General features: G+C 43.3%; 1 protein-coding gene across 8 annotated transcripts in view; it reads right to left on the minus strand.

The window, feature by feature from the left end:
• Positions 1–20868, minus strand: part of GK5 (glycerol kinase 5) — a 161518-nt gene that overhangs the window by 13222 nt on the left and 127428 nt on the right. For 7 of the 8 annotated variants that reach the window (XM_080657390.1, XM_080657389.1, XM_080657385.1 and 4 more), the window contains 4 exons: positions 12586–12680; positions 5991–6094; positions 4335–4394; positions 3636–3769 (listed from right to left, as the gene is read on the minus strand). In XM_080657390.1, the coding sequence (XP_080513516.1) occupies positions 3636–3769; positions 4335–4394; positions 5991–6094; positions 12586–12680 (393 nt within the window). Of the gene's footprint in view, positions 1–260; positions 303–3635; positions 3770–4334; positions 4395–5990; positions 6095–12585; positions 12681–20868 lie in introns of those variants that run through there. The other variant, XM_080657387.1, reaches the window with a different exon arrangement.

Genomic DNA, 20868 nt, shown 5'->3' on the forward strand with positions numbered 1-20868 from the left:
AGCAAAGCAAATTTTAAAAGAGCCTATACAGTCAATTGCTATTCTTATTGTATTCATGCAAATAATCAGGCCAAATTACAACTAGACTTAATTTGGTCTTTAATAAAAATGAGGGCGCCAAAACCGGTTTGGCTCAGTGGATAGAGCGTCGGCCTGCGGACTGAGGGGTCCCGGGTTCAATTCCGGTCAAGGGCATGTACCTTGGTTGCGGGCACGTCCCCAGTGGATGGTGTGCAGGAGGCAGCTGATCGATGTTTCTCTCTCATCGATGTTTCTAGCTCTCTAGCCCTCTCCCTTCCTCTCTGTAAAATACCAATAAAAATATATTTAAAAAAAAAAATGAGGGTGATTTTAGAGAGAACAATTGTGTCTCAACAAACTTTATAGTATACAATTGGGAACAGACTCCAGTTAATTGTTTCGAAGTTTTATTTTTCATCTATGAATTGAACTGAATTCTAAATTTGTTTAGTGTTCTTGGATGTTTAGCTACAACTCTTCAAACTAATGCTTAATTTTCTCCCATCCTTTGACTTGGAATCATTGAGTTCTAAAACACTTTTTCTTCCACTGGACCATTTGTCATAATTCTTGTTGTTTAGTTTGTCTCCACTAGGTTATAAGCCTTAGTCAGCTCAGAGAATACCACCTCTAGACACCATCGCCACCTTCTTCCATGCCCAAGCCTCATTGTCCCTCTGACAGAGAGCAAGGATTTCTTGGCTCTGAGGAAAAACGTCACATCTTTTGGTCAAATAAGCTTGACAACCTTCCAACGGTTAAATTTTAAGGAACTTTTCTTTAGTCATTCCAATAGGCCCAATTTGCCCTAAAGAAATATTTGAACCATGTAGGCCACTCTACAAATCAGACCAGGGTTTGTTCCCTTTCCCATTAAGGGAAATCACACAGGCAGCACAGGAAATCTCATCGGTAAAGTGTGACTGCCCGACAGATACTTGCATATGGTCACACACATGGGAGCACCAGTAGTAGGGGGTTAAGTCAGGACCTTCCCTGTGAGCACATCTAGCCAGGAAGATCAGCTATTAGTGTGTGTGCACTAACAGGCGGTCTTTCTTGCCCTACACAAGAGACCTCCCTCGGGGGCTCTAACAAGATGGCACTGGTAGCTTCTTCGTTCATTTTTTCTTTTTAGATGGGGAACTCATCTGCCACCAAGGTCAGCACACCCCTAGATTGCATTTTGAGGAACTGGGATTCATTTGATCCACAAACCCAGAAGAGAAAGCATACTTAAGTATGGCCACAATGTAAGCTTGGAAGATAGAGAGGCATGGTCCTCAAAAGGGAGTATTACCATCATACAATTAAATATTTTCTGTAGGAAGGAAGGGAAGTGGGCTGAGGTCCCATATGTTCAGGCTTTCTTTGCCTTAAGAAACAATAAAAAATTGTGTAAGCAATACAAAATTGACCCCTGATGCCTGGCAACATTGACCCAAAGTGGTATAAGAGAGTCAAAAACCCCTAAGAAGGTGATGGGTATTAAGTAGGTAGTATTAAGCAAACGGTGTAGCCTTCCCAGAGGAGAGCTCTATGGGTAACAAGTCCTGCCCTAGACCTGAGGGGACTTGGCCACCCAGGCCCCTGGTTACCCTTTGCCCTCTATAGGCAGTGACAGGGAGAGTACAGACCCATCCGGGTCCAGGTATCGTTTTTCCTACAGAACTTAAGACAAATTAAGATGGATTTAGGAAAGTTTTCAGATAACCCTGATAAGTACATAGATGTTTTTTAGGGACAGATATAAACCTTTAATTTATCATGGAAGAATGTAATGCTTCTTTCAAGTCAGACACTCTCAGGATCAGAGAAGCAGTAAGTCCTAGATACAACTCAACAGTCCAGAGACAAATACTTCTTAGTAAATGCCAGTGGGGTCCCCCAAGATCAGATTGGACAGTTTTATCCCAGGGCTTTAGAGATAGCCTTCATTTGCTTGGTCAGGCCTTAGCTCAGGATTTATGTCAATTTAACTACCTGTAGACCAAAATATACAAAGGTCACTAGATTCACTGGATCACATGGTTCCAGATCATAGAATGGGCCTTCCTACATGTCAACAATCCTTTTAAAATAGATCTCAGAACACAAGATATTCTTAAACAGACTATATAGTTAAGGGAGAAAACATTGCATTCTCAATCTCCTAAAATTTAGGCTCAAATCCATGGTATGCTACCTGTTCCTAGCATTATTGTTTGGCTCTTATATACTCAATTGTCTAACTCTATTCATCCTCTCTTGCATAGAATCCATCAAACTACAGATGGTCATGGAAATGAAACTCTGAATGACATCTTCCCATCTTCTACAGTCCCTTAGATCGTCTGCCTCCAATGGAGCCCCAATACCCCTTGCTATGTCCCTCTTCAGTTGTAAGTTGCTAGAGTGGTCATTGCCCCCATTCCCAACAGCAGTTGGAGTCTCCAAATTGGAATGGGAAATGAAGACAAAAGAAAGCTAGGTAGGTAGGGGCAGGACCATAGGAAGGGAAAGTAAAACCCAAAAACCCAACTAGGCAGAGTTACGAAGATACCCCAATTGGGCGGAGAAGGAAAGGTATGCAAGAGAGGCATGAACTTTAAAATGTATGGATATTACTAAGACAGGCAGCATAACCAATCAGGAACTAACAAGCATATATACAAAAAATAGCACGCTCGAGCTTCCTCTTTCTCTCTTCCCCTGGCACAGCGCACAATGGATAGCTGACGTTCCTATTGTGGGGGCTTATGGCTATGTGGGCCTCCACACATGGACTAACAGACTTTAATAAGCTTGGATGCTGAACTACTCCTGACTATAACATGAAAAGAAAGCTCTGGACACTGGGCTGCTCCTGAAACCCCAGCTACACCTTTCCCAGGACTGGCTTTTCCCAATAAACTTCAGTTCTGCTAATTGTTTTTGTCCTTCACTTCATTCTTCGTTTTCGCGAGACAACAAACTTGGACTCAACATCCCACATTTTGAGGTTTCAGTACCTCTTCAGGAGCTGCATTCTCTGTTGGACAGCTAGCTTAGTTCTGACCTCTTCCTCACCTGGCTATCTGTGCACTTAAAAACTGAGCTCTATGTTGCCACCTCTGGGAAGGCTACACCGTTTGCTTAATACTACAGCTGTTTGCTATTTTTTTATACCAAATTTAATAATCGGTTAACTTGTCTGACTGCTCTCACCAGAGACTCCCACAGCAGGGCTATGTCATTTAAACTCTTTATTCCCAGTAGTGACTGTCATGTAACAGGGTGCTCAATAAATGTTCAATAAATACAAGAATGGAGTTATTTTAATGCCAAAGACAAGCCTATCTGCTCAGGAAGCCTGCCCAGACCCCCTGCCTTGCTAAGGACCGTTGAGAATTAAGTGTCCTTGCCTCATACTTAGGACTCAAGGAGTGAAGTAAGGACAGAAGAGGCGCATGAGACCCACCCACAGAGGAGGCCACAGGAGTGTTTTGTGAGTCTCATGTACATATGCTTGTGGAGCTTAGTGTACACCTAGGTTTTCTGGACCCTCTTTATAATTTTACAGTTTGGGAGGAGAAATGCTATCTGTAAGAAATAGTTTGCAAGATAGCTCTCATTTTTATAAAATTCACACATACCAACAGCAAGGCCAGCTAGAGAAGCTGCACCGAAGCATGACATATCCAGGTGAACAGGTCTGTCTATTTTCTCATTAATCAGGTCTGAAGTCATCTGCATGACAAAACTGTTCTTACAAACTCCTCCATCTGCCCTGTGGGGAGCAAGATATTTGAGATAAAGTACCCTAACAAAAGCATAACACCATTTTAAAAAAGAGTCATATTTTTTTAGACCCTTGATTTTACTTTTTAATTCCAAAATTACATCACTTAGCATTGACCTGCAGATACAGGACCTTACTAGGTAATCTTGAAACATTTTCCCTTATTCCTGCTATCGGTTCTTCCACCTGCTCTATTTGTTCAAAACAGGCCAAGAGAACTGAGCCAACATACAAATTCATTTGGACATTCTAGCAAAGAAAATTTGATGTTTCTATGCCAAAACGATAGCCACATGCCCAAAAGAGACTTTAAAGATTTTTATAATATGGGTGCTAAGATCTTCCCAAATTCCAAAGTGTGTTATATTCTCCATAAATCCTAAATCAACTTTTCATTCCTCGTCAAATCCCTATGATCAAGAATTTTGTTGTAAAGAATCTAGGTTTAAGTTCTTTTTGAAATACTGAATAACCCTAATGATGAAAATACTCATGGTAGCTACCACTTCCTTCCAATTTCTAATTACATCTATTAGAAACAAAGCATACATACCGGATTTTTGTCACGGGAATATGGATCTCTTTCTGCATCACCTCATATAATTGCTTGTTTCTAGTTAAAAAAATAAGATAACTATTTAGAGAAAAGGAAATCATAGTAATTCTCTATTTTTCTAATCTATAAAAATAAAAACTATGGTTTTATTTACATGATATATATAAAATATGCAAAAAGGCATTAAAGAAATATATTCTGCTGACTAGAAGTGGGTAACAGATGTTCAAATAAACAAGAGGCTCAGGGCTTGTGCTTCTCACCTCCATACGAAAGAGCACAATTTTTATTTTCAAACTGAATTTTATCTATAACCGTTCCTACAAATAAAAATACAAAGCAAACATCCATTTAATAGATAGCTATTAAGATGGCATGCCATAAATTATATCTAATAGAATTAATCAAATATAAAACTAATCCTATATAATAAAAGCCTAATATGCTAAGTTATAGCATATTAGGCTTTTATTATATGTCTGGTTGTCCGGTCGGCCATTCAACCAATCAAAGTGTAATATGCTAATGATATGCTAAGGCCGCTCAACCACTCGCTATGACGTGCACTGACTACCAGGGGGGAGACAGTCTACCAGCTGACCAGTCGCTATGACGTGCACTGACCACCAGGGGGCAGATGCTCCGACCAGTAGGTTAGCTTGCTGCTGGGGTCCAGCTGATCGGGACTGAACAAGATGGGCCAGACATGCCTCCTACGGTCCCTCCCTGGCTGGCCAACTCCTGTGTCCCTCCACAGTCCCAATTGTGCACTGGTGGGGTCCCACGGCCAGGCCTGCAACCTCTCGCAATCCAGGACCCCTTGGGGGATGTCGGAGAGCCGGTTTCGGCCCGGTGGCAGAACGACTGGTCGCTATGATGCGCAATGACCACCAGGGGGCAGATGCTCAATGCAGGAGCTGCCCCCTGGTGGTCAGTGCACTCAGCCAGAAGCTGGGCTCACAGCTGGGGAGTACCGTGGTGGTGGCGGGAGCCTCTTCCACCTCCACAGCAGTGCTGGGGATGTCCGACTGCTGTCTTAGGCCCGCTCCCTGTGAGTGGACCTAAGCTGGCAGTTGGACATCCCCTGAGGGCTCCCAGACTACAAGAGGGCACAGGCCAGGCTGAGGGACCCCGCCCCAAGTGCACGAATTTCATGCACTGGGCCCTCTATTTTATAATCACTGGAAATTTTATTTTAAACATTTGAATTTTCCATATTCACAATAGCCACATTTTTAATTTTAATAAGCTACACCTGCCTCATAACAAAAAGAGCACAGGAAAATATACATAAAATAATTTTGATAATTCAATCTTTGAGTATCACAGAAGCATATTAAAATTCTCCTTCATGAATACAAAAACCTTTGAAAGTCCAAATTTTAAATCTCTTATGCTTAGGAAATTGGGTATTTTAAAAATCACTGAATTTTCAGATATCAAATCTAAGTGGTACTAGTACTATTTAATATGAAAAAATAAGAAATGACATGAAAATTAGCAGTAAGAACAGACCATGTCATATGCAGTATGAATTAAACTAAAGGTTTAAACCCTTGATTAAAATTAAGAAATTTCTAGTTTTGTAGAAACTAATAAAAGAAAACAGGAATACCATGTGGGGAGAAAGGAGTTTAGAGCAGGTTTTGGTACCTGAAAGCTATGGACTCCAATATTGCTCGTACAAGATGGTATTTACTAGTGGAAGGCTTCAAACCCATAAAAGAGGCACATGCACAGGGGTCATTTAATGGAGCCTAAAGTAAGAGATAGTAAGAATATATTTTTATTGTTCTAAGTCACATCTATAGACTGAAAGACATATTATTCAATAAAAATGAACACATTAGAAAAAAATTCCTATTATAGTTGAGTAGCTTTAAAATAAATGACAGCCCAAAATTATGTTAAATATTACCATAACATTTTAACAGGGTTTGAGAAAGTTTGAGAACTGACATGGAACTTACCTGGGCCTTCTGTTTGAGCTCATACCAAGAAATTATTAACAGCCCAGCTTTATTAATGAAGGCAATGAAAAATAATCCTTGTACCCCCTTCTCTCCAGCTGTAGGGTTTTTACACATAAAGTTGTTCACTGCATAAAGGAGCTTTTTGAGGACGTAAGTTAGACTCAAGATAAAGAACAATAATGCAAAAAATGTGTTTTTCAGTGTCATAACTTACACCCAATATGTCACCAGACACTCAATCTAGTATTCAATTTCTTAGCTTACAGTCTTGTTGTCTAATATGAGAAATGACCCAGCCTTAGCATATCATTAGCATATTACACTTTTAAGAGTCAAAACCTTGCCCTGGTTGGTGTGCCTCAGTGGGTTGGAGTGTCATCCTGTATACCAAAAGGTTGTGGGTTTCATTTCCCATCAGGACACATACCTAAGTTGCAGGTTTGATCCCCGGAGGCAACTGATAGACCTCTCTCCCTATTCCCCTCTTTCCAAAATGAATAAATAAAACCTTGGGTGAGGATTACACAAATTTCTTTTTAAAGAATCAAAATCTTGAGCTGGATGTATTAATCAGATGAAATTTGTATTCATCTTTGAAATGCAAGACAATTCTGGGACAGAAAACAGATTCCTGCCAGGCTTGCAATCTCACGGGGAAGCAGACAGAGGAATTCTGGCACACTTACATAAGGTCATGACAGGGACATGCCAGTGCTGTCAGGAACTGATGGTCCCTAGAAAAAACACCTGCTAGTTTCAAGCACTCACATATCATCTCTTTACCTGGAAAACTTTCTCCCACTCCCTTCTCCTGGTCAGTCCTACTTACCATTTTGAAACTTGGCTCAGCTTCCTCTGGAAAAGTTCCTGACCCTAGAGACTAGACCAGTCCTCAATGATATGTTTCTGTGGAAGCCTCTAACTCCCCATTACATCAGGTGCCACAGTTTATAATCACAGGTATGTATGTGTGTTTGTGGAAACTCCATTGTCTGTGGCCTTCCATAGGGGATCCACACACATCTGCTCATTGATACACATTGAATCAATAAACAAAAAATACTTTTCCTAATTACTTAACTGAAGAAATTCTACATTATATCTTTACTGTAGCTATAATTTTCCTCCTATTCTGAATTTATATTGATAATTTTTAAGTTCACTAATATCTTCCAATGATTTGCTCAGTAAAAGTTGATTTATACAGTGAAGTTGGTCTACAAAGACAGGCCAGACTCCGCCAGTTCATTTAGTCCCTAGGATGCTATGGGGTTTCTCTGCATAAAAATTATTTTTTCTGATCTACCACATAGAATTCTGATATGAATGGCTTGAAATCACTTTTGTACAAGTAACTATGAACATAATTTACTATAACTAATAGGCCAATTTGAGGGGTAATAAATTCCACCGAAGCCTGAAAATCCCTTGATAGGTTACAATATCCCTGCATTAGTTAGTCCAAGGGACTCTCACTGGGATATGGCAGAAAAAACACTGGGAAGGTCCTTTTCAGGTCCTGCTCATACCTGGTCAGGGCAGACAGCCCCCAGTTACACCTCAAATATGTCACTGCCACTGCCACCAAGTGGGCCTCCCAGAACCAACCACCAACTAGGATAGCATGACCTGGCCAAGTTCTGTTTGGCACCCTAAGCAAAACTCGCTGACTCCTTCCCTGCACAGACTGCCCAGCTAGCAGGCCTCTCACCATGGGGACCTTGGCCTTGTGGGCGGTGAATGTGAGCAGGCCTCTGTCCCAGTCCACCACGACCTGACAGCACATTCCTCTGGCACCTGCTGTGTCATTCTGCTGTCTTGGTATCTACATTCTGCTATGAGAGAGTATGGCAGAGGTGACTATAACCTGGACCTGGGAGTCAGGACACCTGAATCCTAAAACCAGAGCTGCTGCTCAGTAGTGTATGAGACTGGGCAAATGATTTAACAGCTAACCCTCAAGTCTCCAGTCTTCAGAGCAGGATCCAAAGAGTATTTCATGTCTTGCTGAGTTACTGAGGAGTAAATGAAATAATGCATGTGAAGAATTTAGGACAAAGCCTGATACACAGTAAGAATTCACAGCTTAGCTACCACTACAATCTTTATTTTACCCACCCCACTCCCACTACTACTGTCTTCACAATCCTTTCACTGCACCATCTAAATGCTTCCTTCTATTGTAAATAGATTCCCCTAACCCAGGGGTGGGCAAACTTTTTGACTCGAGGGCCACAATGGGTTCTTAAACTGGACCGGAGGGCCGGAACAAAAGCATGGATGGAGTGTTTGTGTGAACTAATATAAATTCAAAGTAAAGGAACGGAGGGGAGAGCAAGAGAACCGGATAGAACAGCCGGATCCGGCCCGCGGGCCGTAGTTTGCCCACAGCTGCCCTAACCCATATCCAATTCTGAGAAGTTTCCTCCACTTATTTTGTGGGTGCTGTAACAAACCTGGCTCTGGGATGGGCAAATGGCTTCAGTTGTAGCTATTCAGTATAGGTTCCTCAGGCTTCCATACCATAGGAACAGAAGGAAACTATACTGACTCCCCTGACCACTCTAGGCCAGTGTGCATCTACTGTTAGCAGACACTTCCCTGTCCCTGCTGCATGCCTGGTTGCATATCAACATCATGCTGTGTTTCCTTTCACCTTTCCACTGCTCAGATGCCCCAGTCACTCCCAAAACCAGAGATGGCATGCACCATACTTGCTGGCCACATCCCTTTGTAGGGAAACTGCTTGAACCCACAGCCTTGTTCTCTGAAACAGCCATACCTCATGCCCTAGTCCCCCAGCCACTGCACGACTGGAGTGAGCACAACTGGCTCAAGTCTGTCCAAAGCTTGAAAAAAAAGGAGGTTCAATCAGACTCCCTCCCTGGAAATTGTAACTAGGAAACACCTAGAAAAAGACCATCAATAGGAACTAAAGGATGAAATTAAAAGGATGTAAAAGGTGGAAAAAGGCTGTGTGTATTTACAAATTGTGAAGAAGCAGAAACCTTAGGGGAAATCATGACAAGCAGAAGTTATGAGGAAGAAAGAACATCCAGCAAAGCTAATGCTGAGTAGAGAAAAGCAGATGTATAGAGAAGCAGGAAAACAGAACACTCAAAACTGCACAGCTGGCCCTGAGCTCTTCCCAGCCCGTCCTCAGGGGCATGCAACACAAGGAAGCCTGCTTCTCACACCTATGAGCCCTCATAGCAACATGACTAATCCCTGAAGACTGGCACTAGCTCACAGTCCTGTCCTCTCTCCTGCTGCCACCATCACAGGAACTTTCATGCCAAGTAGAACCACTGACTCTTGCCTCTGACACCTGCTGTGAACACTCTACATCAGCACCCTCTCCCCCAGACCATAGCCCTGCTAGAGCACCACCACCGGACTGCACCAAGTAATGCCCCGCGCACTGCCTGCTGCTCCCTGACCCCTCTGCCATTTCCTGAACTGGCTGGCCCCGGCACCCTCACTCTCCTTAAATCTTCTCCAGCAACCCTTTGTTAGCAGACTCCCTTGAGAAACTGAGGCTATTAGAAACCTTTACCATCCTGCCCTCCATTATCTATAGCTGTGAAAATATTCTAAAATTAAAGGCAGTACCACTTATACTTGTTCCTTCCTTCCATCCATCCCCCTAATCTTCATTTTCTCTGTTTACTGATACACACAGCTTATAGGCAATCTCTCTCCTATTTTCTAAGCAGCTTACCATCAACACACTATTGTTAATTTTAGGTCTCCAGTTAATTCTTTCATTTTACATAGGGAAATATTTGGCTTTGCAGGCTTCCTCACCCCTCCCAATCCCAAAGTATGGCCAGGTTGCAGTCATGGTAGGTCAGGGGCATTTTGTGATCAACATGAAATTTAAAACCACATCTGCAATAGTCTTCTCTATCTTTTTTTATTATATACTAGAGGCCCGGTGCACAAAATTCGTGCACGGCAGTGGGGGGAGGGCATTTCCCTCAGCCCAGCCTGCACTCTCTCCAACCTGGGACCCCTTGAGGGATGTCCGACTGCCCGTTTAGGCCCCATCCCACATGGCAGGGGATGGAGCCTAAACAGGCAGTCGAACATCCCTCTCACAATCCAGGACTGCTGGCTTCCAACCGTTCGCCTGCCTGCCTGCCTGATTGCCCCTAACTGCTTCCGCCTGCCAGCCTGATCATCCCCTAACCACTCCCCTGCCAGCCTGATCAACGCCTAACTGCTCCCCTGCCGGCCCAATTGCCCCTAACTGCCCTCCCCTGCCAGCCTGGTCACCCCTAACTGCCCTCCTTTTCCAGCCTGGTCCCCCAAACTGCCCTCCCCTGCCCCCTGCAAGCCTTGTCCCTCCCAACTGCCCTCCCCTTCAGGCCTGGTCCCCCTCCAACTGCCCTCCACTGCTGGCCCAGTCACCCCTAACTGTCCTCCCTTGTCAGCCTGGTCACCCACAACTGCCCTTCCTCGCTGGCCTGGTTCCCCCAACTGCCCTCCCCTGCAGGCCTGGTCCCTCCCACTGCCCTCCCCTGCAGGCCTGGTCCCCCCCACTCCCTTCCCCTGCAGGCCTGGTGACCCCCAACTGCCCTCCCCTGCAGGCCTGCTCCCCCCAACTGCCCTCCCCTGCTGGCTCGGTTACCCCTAACTGCCCTCCCCTGCTGGCCTGATTGCCCACAACTGCCCTCCTTTGCAGGCCTGGTCCCTCCCAACTGCCCTCCCCTGCTGGCCATCTTGTGGTGGCCATCTTGTGTCCACATGGGGGCGGCCATCTTTGACCACGTGCGGGTGGCCATCTTGTGTGTTGGAGTGATAGTCAATTTGCATATTACTCTTTTATTAAATAGGGTTTTATTACATATTATTTTTTACAGGTATATGAATTGATAGAGGAGGGAAACACAGAGTTGACAAGATATAGTCACTATGAAGTCCATCAGCACATTTTTTAAAATGGGAGGATCCACAGTAACCTAATTAAATCCCACCTCTGCTGATCACTATTCATGTCACCTTCCTCCTTAAACTTCAGTCATAATTATTCACTCCTTCTGATGTGGTGGATGGTATTTTAGCTGCCCCCCCTCATCCTGCAGAAGATGCAATAGAGGTAGTTTCTGAACCTCAGGGTACAGTACACAGAAAGTAGGACAGATATTAAAATAATGCTCATTTAAAAAATCTAGTTTGGAAATATGGTACTTTTAGAGACTTAAGCCATTATGATCTAATTTTTTTTTTCACCAGCGTCTAAATTCTATGATCTAAACTTATGAATTTGGGGCTTTTTTTGTAACTTATTGCCAGAGCAAGGGATGGTCTAGAAGGAAAAGAAATTTTTATTTTTTGAAAGGAAAAAACCATTTAGATGGGAATTAAAAGGACTGGTATAAGCTTTCTAAAAAAAGGGGGGGGGGATTTGTTCATAATAATATATCTGAGTATTTTACAAAGTCTTTATAACAATAAGCATATTAAAAGTATTATCACAGATCTTTCAATTCAATAACAAAGTTAAATATTATAAAATCAAGTCTTTTACTGGATTCACTTTTTGATTAGGCAGTAACCAATATATCACAATAAAAATGTTTGGTTTTTTTAAATATGTTTTTTTAAATTGATTTCAGAGAGTAAGGGAGAGGCTCTGTGAGGGAGAGATAGAAACATCAATGATGAGAGAGAATCATTGATTAGCTGCCTCCTGCATACCCCCTACTAGGGACTGAGCCCACAATCTGGGCATGTGCCTAACTGGGAATCCAACTGTAACCTCCTGGTTCATGGGTTGATGCTCAACTACTAAGCCACACCAGCTGGATAAGAAATTTTGATATTTTCTTGAAGTTTAATATAACTTATAAAGAACTGTAAAACATACACATATAGATGTGGGGGGAGGGAGTGTGTGTGTGTACCTGTACATTATTTTTCTAATTCTCAATGATACACTTCCTTTAACTATTGATAGATTCCCTTCACTGGGAAATGACTCTTTTGGTCATAATAAAATAACCCTGAGTCTTATGTAAAAGTTCTATGATAAACCTGCCGACTTTTTGTTTCCACAGGGGTGGGGTTCTAAGCAGAAGCCAGCTGAATTAGCTGTGCTCTCTTGTGGAATTCATACTGTGTCAAACCATAACTTATCAGTCCTAGAATGTACCTTTTATCTTAGTCTATTAAGTACCCAAATTTTCAGGTAAGGGCATGGCAAATACATAATTTTAGGGGTGGGCATGGGGAGAGAAATGTTTAATTGTCCTTAACTATTTCTTACATACCTGCAAACCACTAAAACACGGAACAAAATAAACCCCTTCAGAATCTTCCAAACTTTTGGCCATTTTTTCAGTCTCAGCAGCATCTGTGAAAAGATCTGCAAACATAAAAACAAACAAACAACAAAAAAATGTCTGAAACAAAATAAAGGGGTTGGGGAGGAACAAAGAATTATGTTATATGACCAATATTTACTTGTGTCCACATTTATTATGAATTTAATATGAAAGATTACTCACTTCAAAGGGTCAACAAAGAGGCCAATCTGTTTGGGTTCCTTTACTTGCCTGGATTTGGGAGCCCATAGAAGGGCAAGGGAACCAGGGGCCCTCTTAGCTCAGCATGCAGCAGGCCTTACTTTCCCTTTAAAGATATTTAGGCTGTTTTAAAAAAAATAAATTTTAGGTGCGTTTTTGGCATTAAAAGTGTATTCTTCTGAAGATTACACCCATTCCAGTTTTTTGATGAAAAGATCTCTCTTGGTTATTAAAGACTAGAGGCCCAGTGCATGGATTCATGCACCAGTGGGGTCCCTCAGCCTGGCCTGCGACCTCTCACAATCCAGGACCCCTCGGGGGATGTAGCAGTGCAGGAAGTGGCAGGCGGTGCTGCTGCTCATCCCGGCCCCACTGCACCTGCCATTGCCGCTGCTTGGTAGTGCTGCCACAGAGGCGGGAGAGGCTCGTGCTGCTGCAGCTACACCATGAGCCTGGCTTCTGGTGGAGCAGCGCTCCCGCTGTGGGAGTGCACTGACCACCAGGGGGTAGCTCCTGCATTGAACATCTGCCCCCTGGTGGTCAGTGCGCATCACAGCGACCGGTTGACCGGTCGTTCAGTCACTTAGGCTTTTATATCCTATCTAATAAAGAGGGAATATGCTAATTGACCCTCACACTGTCACAAAGATGGCGGTGCCCATAGCCAATAAGTAGGGAATATGCTAATTGACGGCCCTGCCCTCAAAGATGGCAGTGCCCACAGCCTATAAGGAGGGAATATGCTAATTGACTGCCACACCCTCAAAGATGGTGGCGCCCAGTCCCCTCAGCCCCACCGGGGTGGCAGGTGCACAGCAAGGCCGGGCCTGCCCTTAGGCAGGCCCGGACGCCCTGCATACCTGCCTCAGGAGTCCCCCAGTCCCCTCAACCCCCCAGCCGCTCAGGGACGTCCCAAGGCACAGGAAAGCCTTGGATGGAGGCTGCCCAGCTGCCCAGGGCTGGCCCGAGGTGCAGGCAAGCCTTGGATGGCAGCTGTTCAGCCACCCAGGGCTGGCCCGAGGCGCAGGCAAGCCTTGGATGGCAGCTGCCCAGCCACCAAGGGCCGCCCAAGGCTTGCGCTGCCGGCAGTAGCAGCAGCAGAGGTGTGATGAGGCGTCACTTCCCCTGATTGCTGTGTCGCCTCCCGCCCCTGAGGGCTCCCGGACTGTGAGAGGGGGCAGGCCAGGCTGAGGGACCCCCACTCCAGTGCATGAATTTTCATGCACCGGGTCTCTAGTATATAGATAATAACCAAGAGAATAAACTGAAAAACTATGGATCTTATGGGTTCGATGTGGGGCAGTAACTATTAAATATATCAAAAGTTAACCTTTAAAAAACAACCAGACCAAAAAAAAATCAAGATCTAATTCATTTAATATGCTTTTTACTGATATATTATATATACAGAAAAATGCACAAGGCCTAAGTGTATAGTTGGATGAACTTTCACAGTGTGAATATAATGAGCTAACCAACACCCAGATCAAGATACAAATTTCTTTGTTCAACATCATGCTTGTGAGATTCGGTTATTTTGTTACAAGTAGTTATGCTTCATTTATTCTCACTCTGTAAGGTATTCCATTGTGTGACCATACGCAAATGATTAGACTAGTACAGCTAATAAACATATGGGCAGTTTACAGTTTTAGGCTAATATAAACAGGCCATTTGAACTCATAGACCTTCTTTTTTGGTGAACATATGTATACATTGTTTGCTATACACCAAGGGATGAAATTGCTAGACCTAGGATCTTCACATTTAGGACTACCTTTAACAGATACTGCTAAACTACTTTCCAAAGTGGTTCTACCAATTTAAGACTCCTGTATGGGAGTTCCAGTTACCCCATATTCATGCCAATGATTGATACCGTCTGTATTTTTCATTTTAGCCAGTTTGGTGGTATTGCATGATGGTTAGATTTTCTATTTCTCTGTTTACTAATGAGGCTTCAATCCTTTTCATTCATCATTTGCATATCCTTGTTTGTGAAGTGATCTCTGAATGAGCATGTGGGACAACACAGATCTGATGAAAAAGCTCAGAAATCAGTCATAATAAATATTGCTGCATTGGGTACAAATACGAAGAGCTTCTAAATAAGCCCCCTCTTTCTGGTCTGAAGAGCAGGAGTCAGGGGGCCTTTAAAAAACAGAGAGTGGGGAAATTGCCCTTCTTTATGTGTGTGTGTTTTTTTCGTTCTACCTGAACAAGAGAGGAGGAAGATAGAGACAGGGTGAGAGAGAGAGAAGAGAGAGAGGGAATAAGAAGAGAGCCTCAGGGATCCGTGGGACAGTGAGAAAATGCATAACATTGCTGTCATTTAAATTCCAGAAGACAAAGAATGCACCGCAGAATGACTATTTGAAGAAAAAAATGTCTGTAAGCTTCCCACAGAGCAATAAAATGAACAAAACAGGGATGAATCTCAAAGGCATTACACTGAGAAAAAGTAACAGTCTTGGCTGATTCTACTCTGTGAGTCCAGTTACTGTGTATGAAACTATGGAAGAGGTAAAAGTACAGGAATGGAGGAAAGATTAGTTGCTGCCTGAGATTAGAGTGGGACAGGAATTAACTACAAAGGAGTGACACATGGTAATTTGGGGTTGATGAAAGTGTTTAGTACAACAGTCACAATTCTGACTGAACCGTTATTCAGTCTATGTAGGTCTTAAAACCAGTAGAACTATACACCAAAAAAACAAACTAACACAAGCACTTATAAACATACTAGAGGCCCAGTGCACAAAAATTTGTGCACTGGGAGGAGGGAAGGGGGTCCTTCAGCCCACCTGCGCCCTCTCACAGTCCAGGAGCCTCCTTACCGCCTGCCTGCTCGCTGCTCCTTAGCACTGCCTCTAAGGCGGGAAAGGCTCCTGCCAACGCTGCTGCACTCACCCTGTGGGAGTGCATTGACCACCGGGGGCAGCTCCTGCATTGAGCATCCGCCCCCTGGTGGTCAGTGCACGTCATAGCAACCGGTTGTTCTGCTGTTCAGTCGATTTGCATATTACCGTTTTATTATATAGGATAGAAATAGCATATAGACATAGATATAAAGGATGTAGAGAGGGTTAAAAATTAAGACTGAATGATAATAGAAACAAATGAACCCAATTCTATTTCAAATTAATAAAATCACAGAAGGAAGAAGAAAAAGAACTAATCTAAGTAACTTTTGAAGAGTGTGCTTTGACCATATATCCTTGATATAAAGGAAAATCCCTGAACATCATTGTGAACAAATTCATCATGTTTTACTGGTATGGGTCGAGTAATTCTGAAACTTTTTGTGTATATTTTGAGATTTAGCAGGTGAGTATATAATACTGATGTTGTTGGGAGCCAAGGTCCTCAATGTAGAAAAAGGGAGACAAAAATATAGAAAAGGGAAAGAAAAGCAAGAACCCTTAGGGGCTAGACTTGAATTGGAGGTACAATATAAACTCAAAGATTTTCACATATGCATGCTTGCATATATGCTCCTCTCCCCGCCCCCCCCCCCCCCCCCGCCGCCCTTCTCTCTCTCTCTCTCTCTCTCCCTCTCTCTTTCTCACACATACACACACACACACACACACACACACACACACACTTCTAGTTCTGCTGTAAGGGCCTAGAAGCAATGACACTTCACTCATTGTGTTCAAATATCATTTTCCACTAAAAGGAGTAAGGACTCATTGGAAAGTTGGCTAATTCCAGGGCAGGTGTAAGAGAAACACAAGAGGAGCTCTGTGCCATTAACTAAGAACATGCTCAGAAAATAACATACATTTAAAAAGCAGAAGCCAGTATGAGGGGATTTTCACTGGCCAAATTTGCAAGAATTTGAGCATGAAATTAAATAAAAATTATAACCTGTTTAAGGAAATAAACCATGAGTTTATACCAATAATAAATAAAGAGGGGAGAAGGGAAAGTTCTTCCTTCTACACTAGAATGCTCCCTGATAAACACAGAGGCAATAAGGAAGTTAGAAAACACCATTTGCAACCATCAGTGTGAAGAAGGATGCAGGCTAGGCAAGAATTATCAATGACTGCTAAATTTGGGGGATTTAAGTCTGAAAGTATTTCCCTACATTACTTATTACAAAAGGAAAAACAGTAACTATACAGTGGGCTTATGGACTGAAACAGAACCAAAGTAAGACTAATGGATACTTTGCATCGCCATGTATATATTCTGAGAAGGACACAGTATCTATCACTAATGTAGGATTTCAACCAAAACTACATAACCTGGATCTAGTCATGAGAAATCAAATTGAAAGACATTTTAAAAAATAACTGGCCTATATTTAAAAAAATATGTCAATGGTATTAAAAAAATTTGAGGAAAATGTTCCTGATTAAAGGAAATTATACAATAAGCAACTGGACTGGATCTTGTATTTTAAAAAATTACCACAAAGGACATTACTGGGGCACCTGACAAAATTGGTATATAAACTATAAGTTTGATGAAAGTATTATATTCAACTAGAGGCCCGGTGCATGAAATTTGTGCATGGGTAAGGTCCCTAGGCCTGGCCGGTGAAAAAGGCCAATTGGGGTCTTCCAGCTGCTGGCTGGGGCCTTCCTTCCCCGGCTGCTGGGGCCTTCCTTCCCCAGCTGCCAGCCAGGGCCTTCCTTCCCCGGCTGCCTGCTGCCAGCCGGGGCCTTCCTTTGTTCTGCACTGCCTCCTGGTGGTCAGCACACATCATAGTGAGCTATCGAACTCCCGGTCGAACTCCCGAGGGGACACTTTGCATATTAGCCTTTTATATATATAGATGTTATATTTTTTGAAGTCAACTATATTTTAGGTATGTAAGGCAATATTCTTATTCTTAGGAAATAGAGAGAGGAAAAGGAGCATGAAGTACGCAACCTTTTCTCAAAGAGCTCAGAAAATTATAGAAATATTTATCTATCCTATAGCACATATGAGGGATGGATATATGGATGGATGGTAGGTAAGTAAAGAGATAAAGCAATAATGACAAATCTGAGTAAAGGATATACAAGAATTTTGTACTATTCTTACAAATTTAAGTTTGAAATTATTTCAAAATAAAAAGCTAAAACAGCCTCTCAGGAGGCTGCGGGGAGCAACAGCAGCTAGGCGCCCAACCTTGCCACTACTCAGCCTTGCCGCACCCTAAGCCTGAGCCCACATGCACCCCGCCCCAGACCCTGCATGCCAGCAGAGAACACAACCCAGACACCGCATGCCTAAGTGGATACCTGAGCGATCCTGTGAGCCTGCAGCAGACACAGACAGGACACTGTGCACCTGCAACAGACACTGGCAGGACCTCTGCCACCTGGCATGCACCCAGCCTGACTTTATATGCCCGATGGGTAACCAGCCTGGACCTGGGCGACTGCTGCTGACCCAGCAGGACTTGTGCTCTTGCTGTGTACCCACCCACTGCCACTGCTACTGTGCTGCCATCACCATTGCACTGCCACTGCTGCCCTAGAGCCCAGATACTTGGCTCCACCACCAAGGATGGGGGAGAGGAACTGCTCTAGGTGGATGTAGCCTCCCCTGATCTGGACCTATTAGAACTGAAGACGTGAGGAGACTGAAGAGGCTGCAGGTCTGTAGGTGAGACAGGATGGGCTGGGACTAAGAGAGGAGGCCCTGAGGGCACTGGTTGTGGAGACTGCGGAATGGGTGCAGCAGTGGAAGCCTGGGGCTGAAGTCCCTGGATAGAGCAGCACCAGTACCCCACCACAGTGCAGCCTGGGATGCTCTTCTGACAAGTGGGAAGGACCATGCATGGAGCTCAGGACCAGCTTATACCGGAGGACTGAATCTGGAGGACCCTCTATTTCTTGGAGGAACTTGTGCTGATAAGCAGAAAAGGGGCTTGGCAGTAGGACTAGGAAGGAGATCAGCCTAGCAACCTGGAACACAGGGGAGATGCCCTCTTTCCCGGAAAAATAGATGCTTCTGACCGAACCTGCAGTGACCTGAGGCAAGGGGGAACTGCAGCGACCTGAGGCAAGCGGAACACCCCGGGGCAGGAAATCTGTTACAATGTGAAATGTAACAAGAGAGGAGGTGCCAGCAAACCAGGCAGAGCTGAGACATTAGGAGAGGAAAGGCCCAACCACCCCCCCAACAAACTACTAGCACCACCTCCAACATGTGTCTGATCAAATCTTCCTGGCCACGGCCAGGAAAACCCTACAGAGCCCAGCTCCATGGGGGAATGGAGAACAGTTCAAAACAGGGACAATCAAGGTGTGATGTTCAAGGCAGACCCAGCCCCTAGGCCAAGGAGGCCCCACCTGCTGGACTACCAGGGGCTTCAAACTATCAGACCTCAATCAGGCTGCTCAGGGCCAGAAGGGTCAGTGACTCACATTGGCCTCCAGGAGAGATCCACCAAGGGACCACATTCAACAACATCAGTGCAAAATCCAGTGAGCCCCACAAATAGCGACCCAAAGGTTTTTGAGTGTGTGTGATTTTGTTTTGTGTGTGGGTGATTTTGTGTGTGTGTTTTTTTGTGTGTGTGTCTCCTTTTTGTTTTTTGGTGTTTGTTTTCCCCCCCTTTTTCTTCTCTTTTTTCTTGCATACCAATTTTTCTCCTTTGATTCTATTCTATTTTTTCTCTTTTTATTGTTATTAATTTTTATTTTATTTTTCTCTTCTTTCCATGTTACTTATCCTACCTATATCTTAATATGTCCATTATTACTATGTTTTTAAACTCATTATTATTATTACATTTATTTTCTATTTCCTTTTCTTTTTTTCATCATATACTAGTTCTTTTAGCTTCCTCCTTGCTTCCATAATGACATTTTCTTCTTTTTCTTTCTCCCTTTTTCTTTATATCTCCTGCAATTCTTTGGCTGTGTGTCTGTTAGTATTCCCTTTATTTTTTCTTTGTTTTGCTTTCTCTTATTTTTCATTCTTAATTTTTTCCTGTTGTTGCTTTGTGTAGCTTGATTTTCATGGTGCTTTAGGCTGGGTTCTGTTGTATCTTGTTCTGTTCTGTCAGCACCTGAATAACAGCTGGCATGGTGATGTTGAGGTTGAGCCTCACTGTCAGCAAGTTGGAGGGGAGATCCCTCCCATGAACAAGATATAAACAATCAAGTCCCAATTAAAACAGAGAGCTCAAATAATGCACACCTGGGAATTCATAGAGCATCCAGCTCAGGAGATCAAAGAGACTGCACCACTGGCCCCTCAAGACCCTTTCTATATAAGGCCATCCCACAAAGACTTGGAGGCATCAAAGTTCTATCTAATAAGTAGAAAGAAATACAAAGAGAAAGCTAAAATGGGGAGACAAAGAAACATCCCTCTAATCAAAGAAAAGGAGGAGTCTCCAGAAAAAGAACTAAATGAAATGTAGGAAAGCAACCTAACAGACATGCAGTTCAAAGTAATAATTATAAAGATGCTTAAGAAGCTTAGTAAAAATTACAAGGAACTCAGTGGGAACTACAAAACCATGAAAAAGGAAATAGAAACAATAACCAGAACTAGACATAAAAGAAGAACATATCTGACATCAAGAACACATTGGAAGAAGTTAAAAGTAGATTGGATAAAGCAGAGGATGGAATCAGCAATTTGGAAGACAAGGTAGAAATAAATATCCAATTAGAGCAGCAAATAGAAAAAAGAATTAAAAAGCAGGAAGCTAGCTTAAGGGTGATCTGGGACAATGTGAAATGTAACAACATCCACATCACAGGAATACCAGAAAGGGGAGAATGAGAATAAGAAACAGAGAACCTGTTTCAAGAAATAACGACAGAAAACTTCCCTGATGCCAAAACCGGTTTGGCTTAGTGGATGGAGCGTCGGCCTGCGGACTGGGGGGTCCCGGGTTCGATTCCGGTCAGGGGCATGTAACTTGGTTGCGGGCACATCCCCAGTGGGAGGTGTGCAGGAGGCAGCTGATCAATGTTTCTCTCTCATCGATGTTTCTAACTCTCTATCCCTCTTCCTTCCTCTCTGTAAAAAATCAATAAAATATATTTAAAAAAAAAAAAAAGA

The sequence above is a fragment of the Plecotus auritus genome, assembly GCF_963455305.1.
Source record: "Plecotus auritus genome assembly, chromosome: 2".
In the NCBI taxonomy this organism is placed as follows: domain Eukaryota; kingdom Metazoa; phylum Chordata; class Mammalia; order Chiroptera; family Vespertilionidae; genus Plecotus; species Plecotus auritus.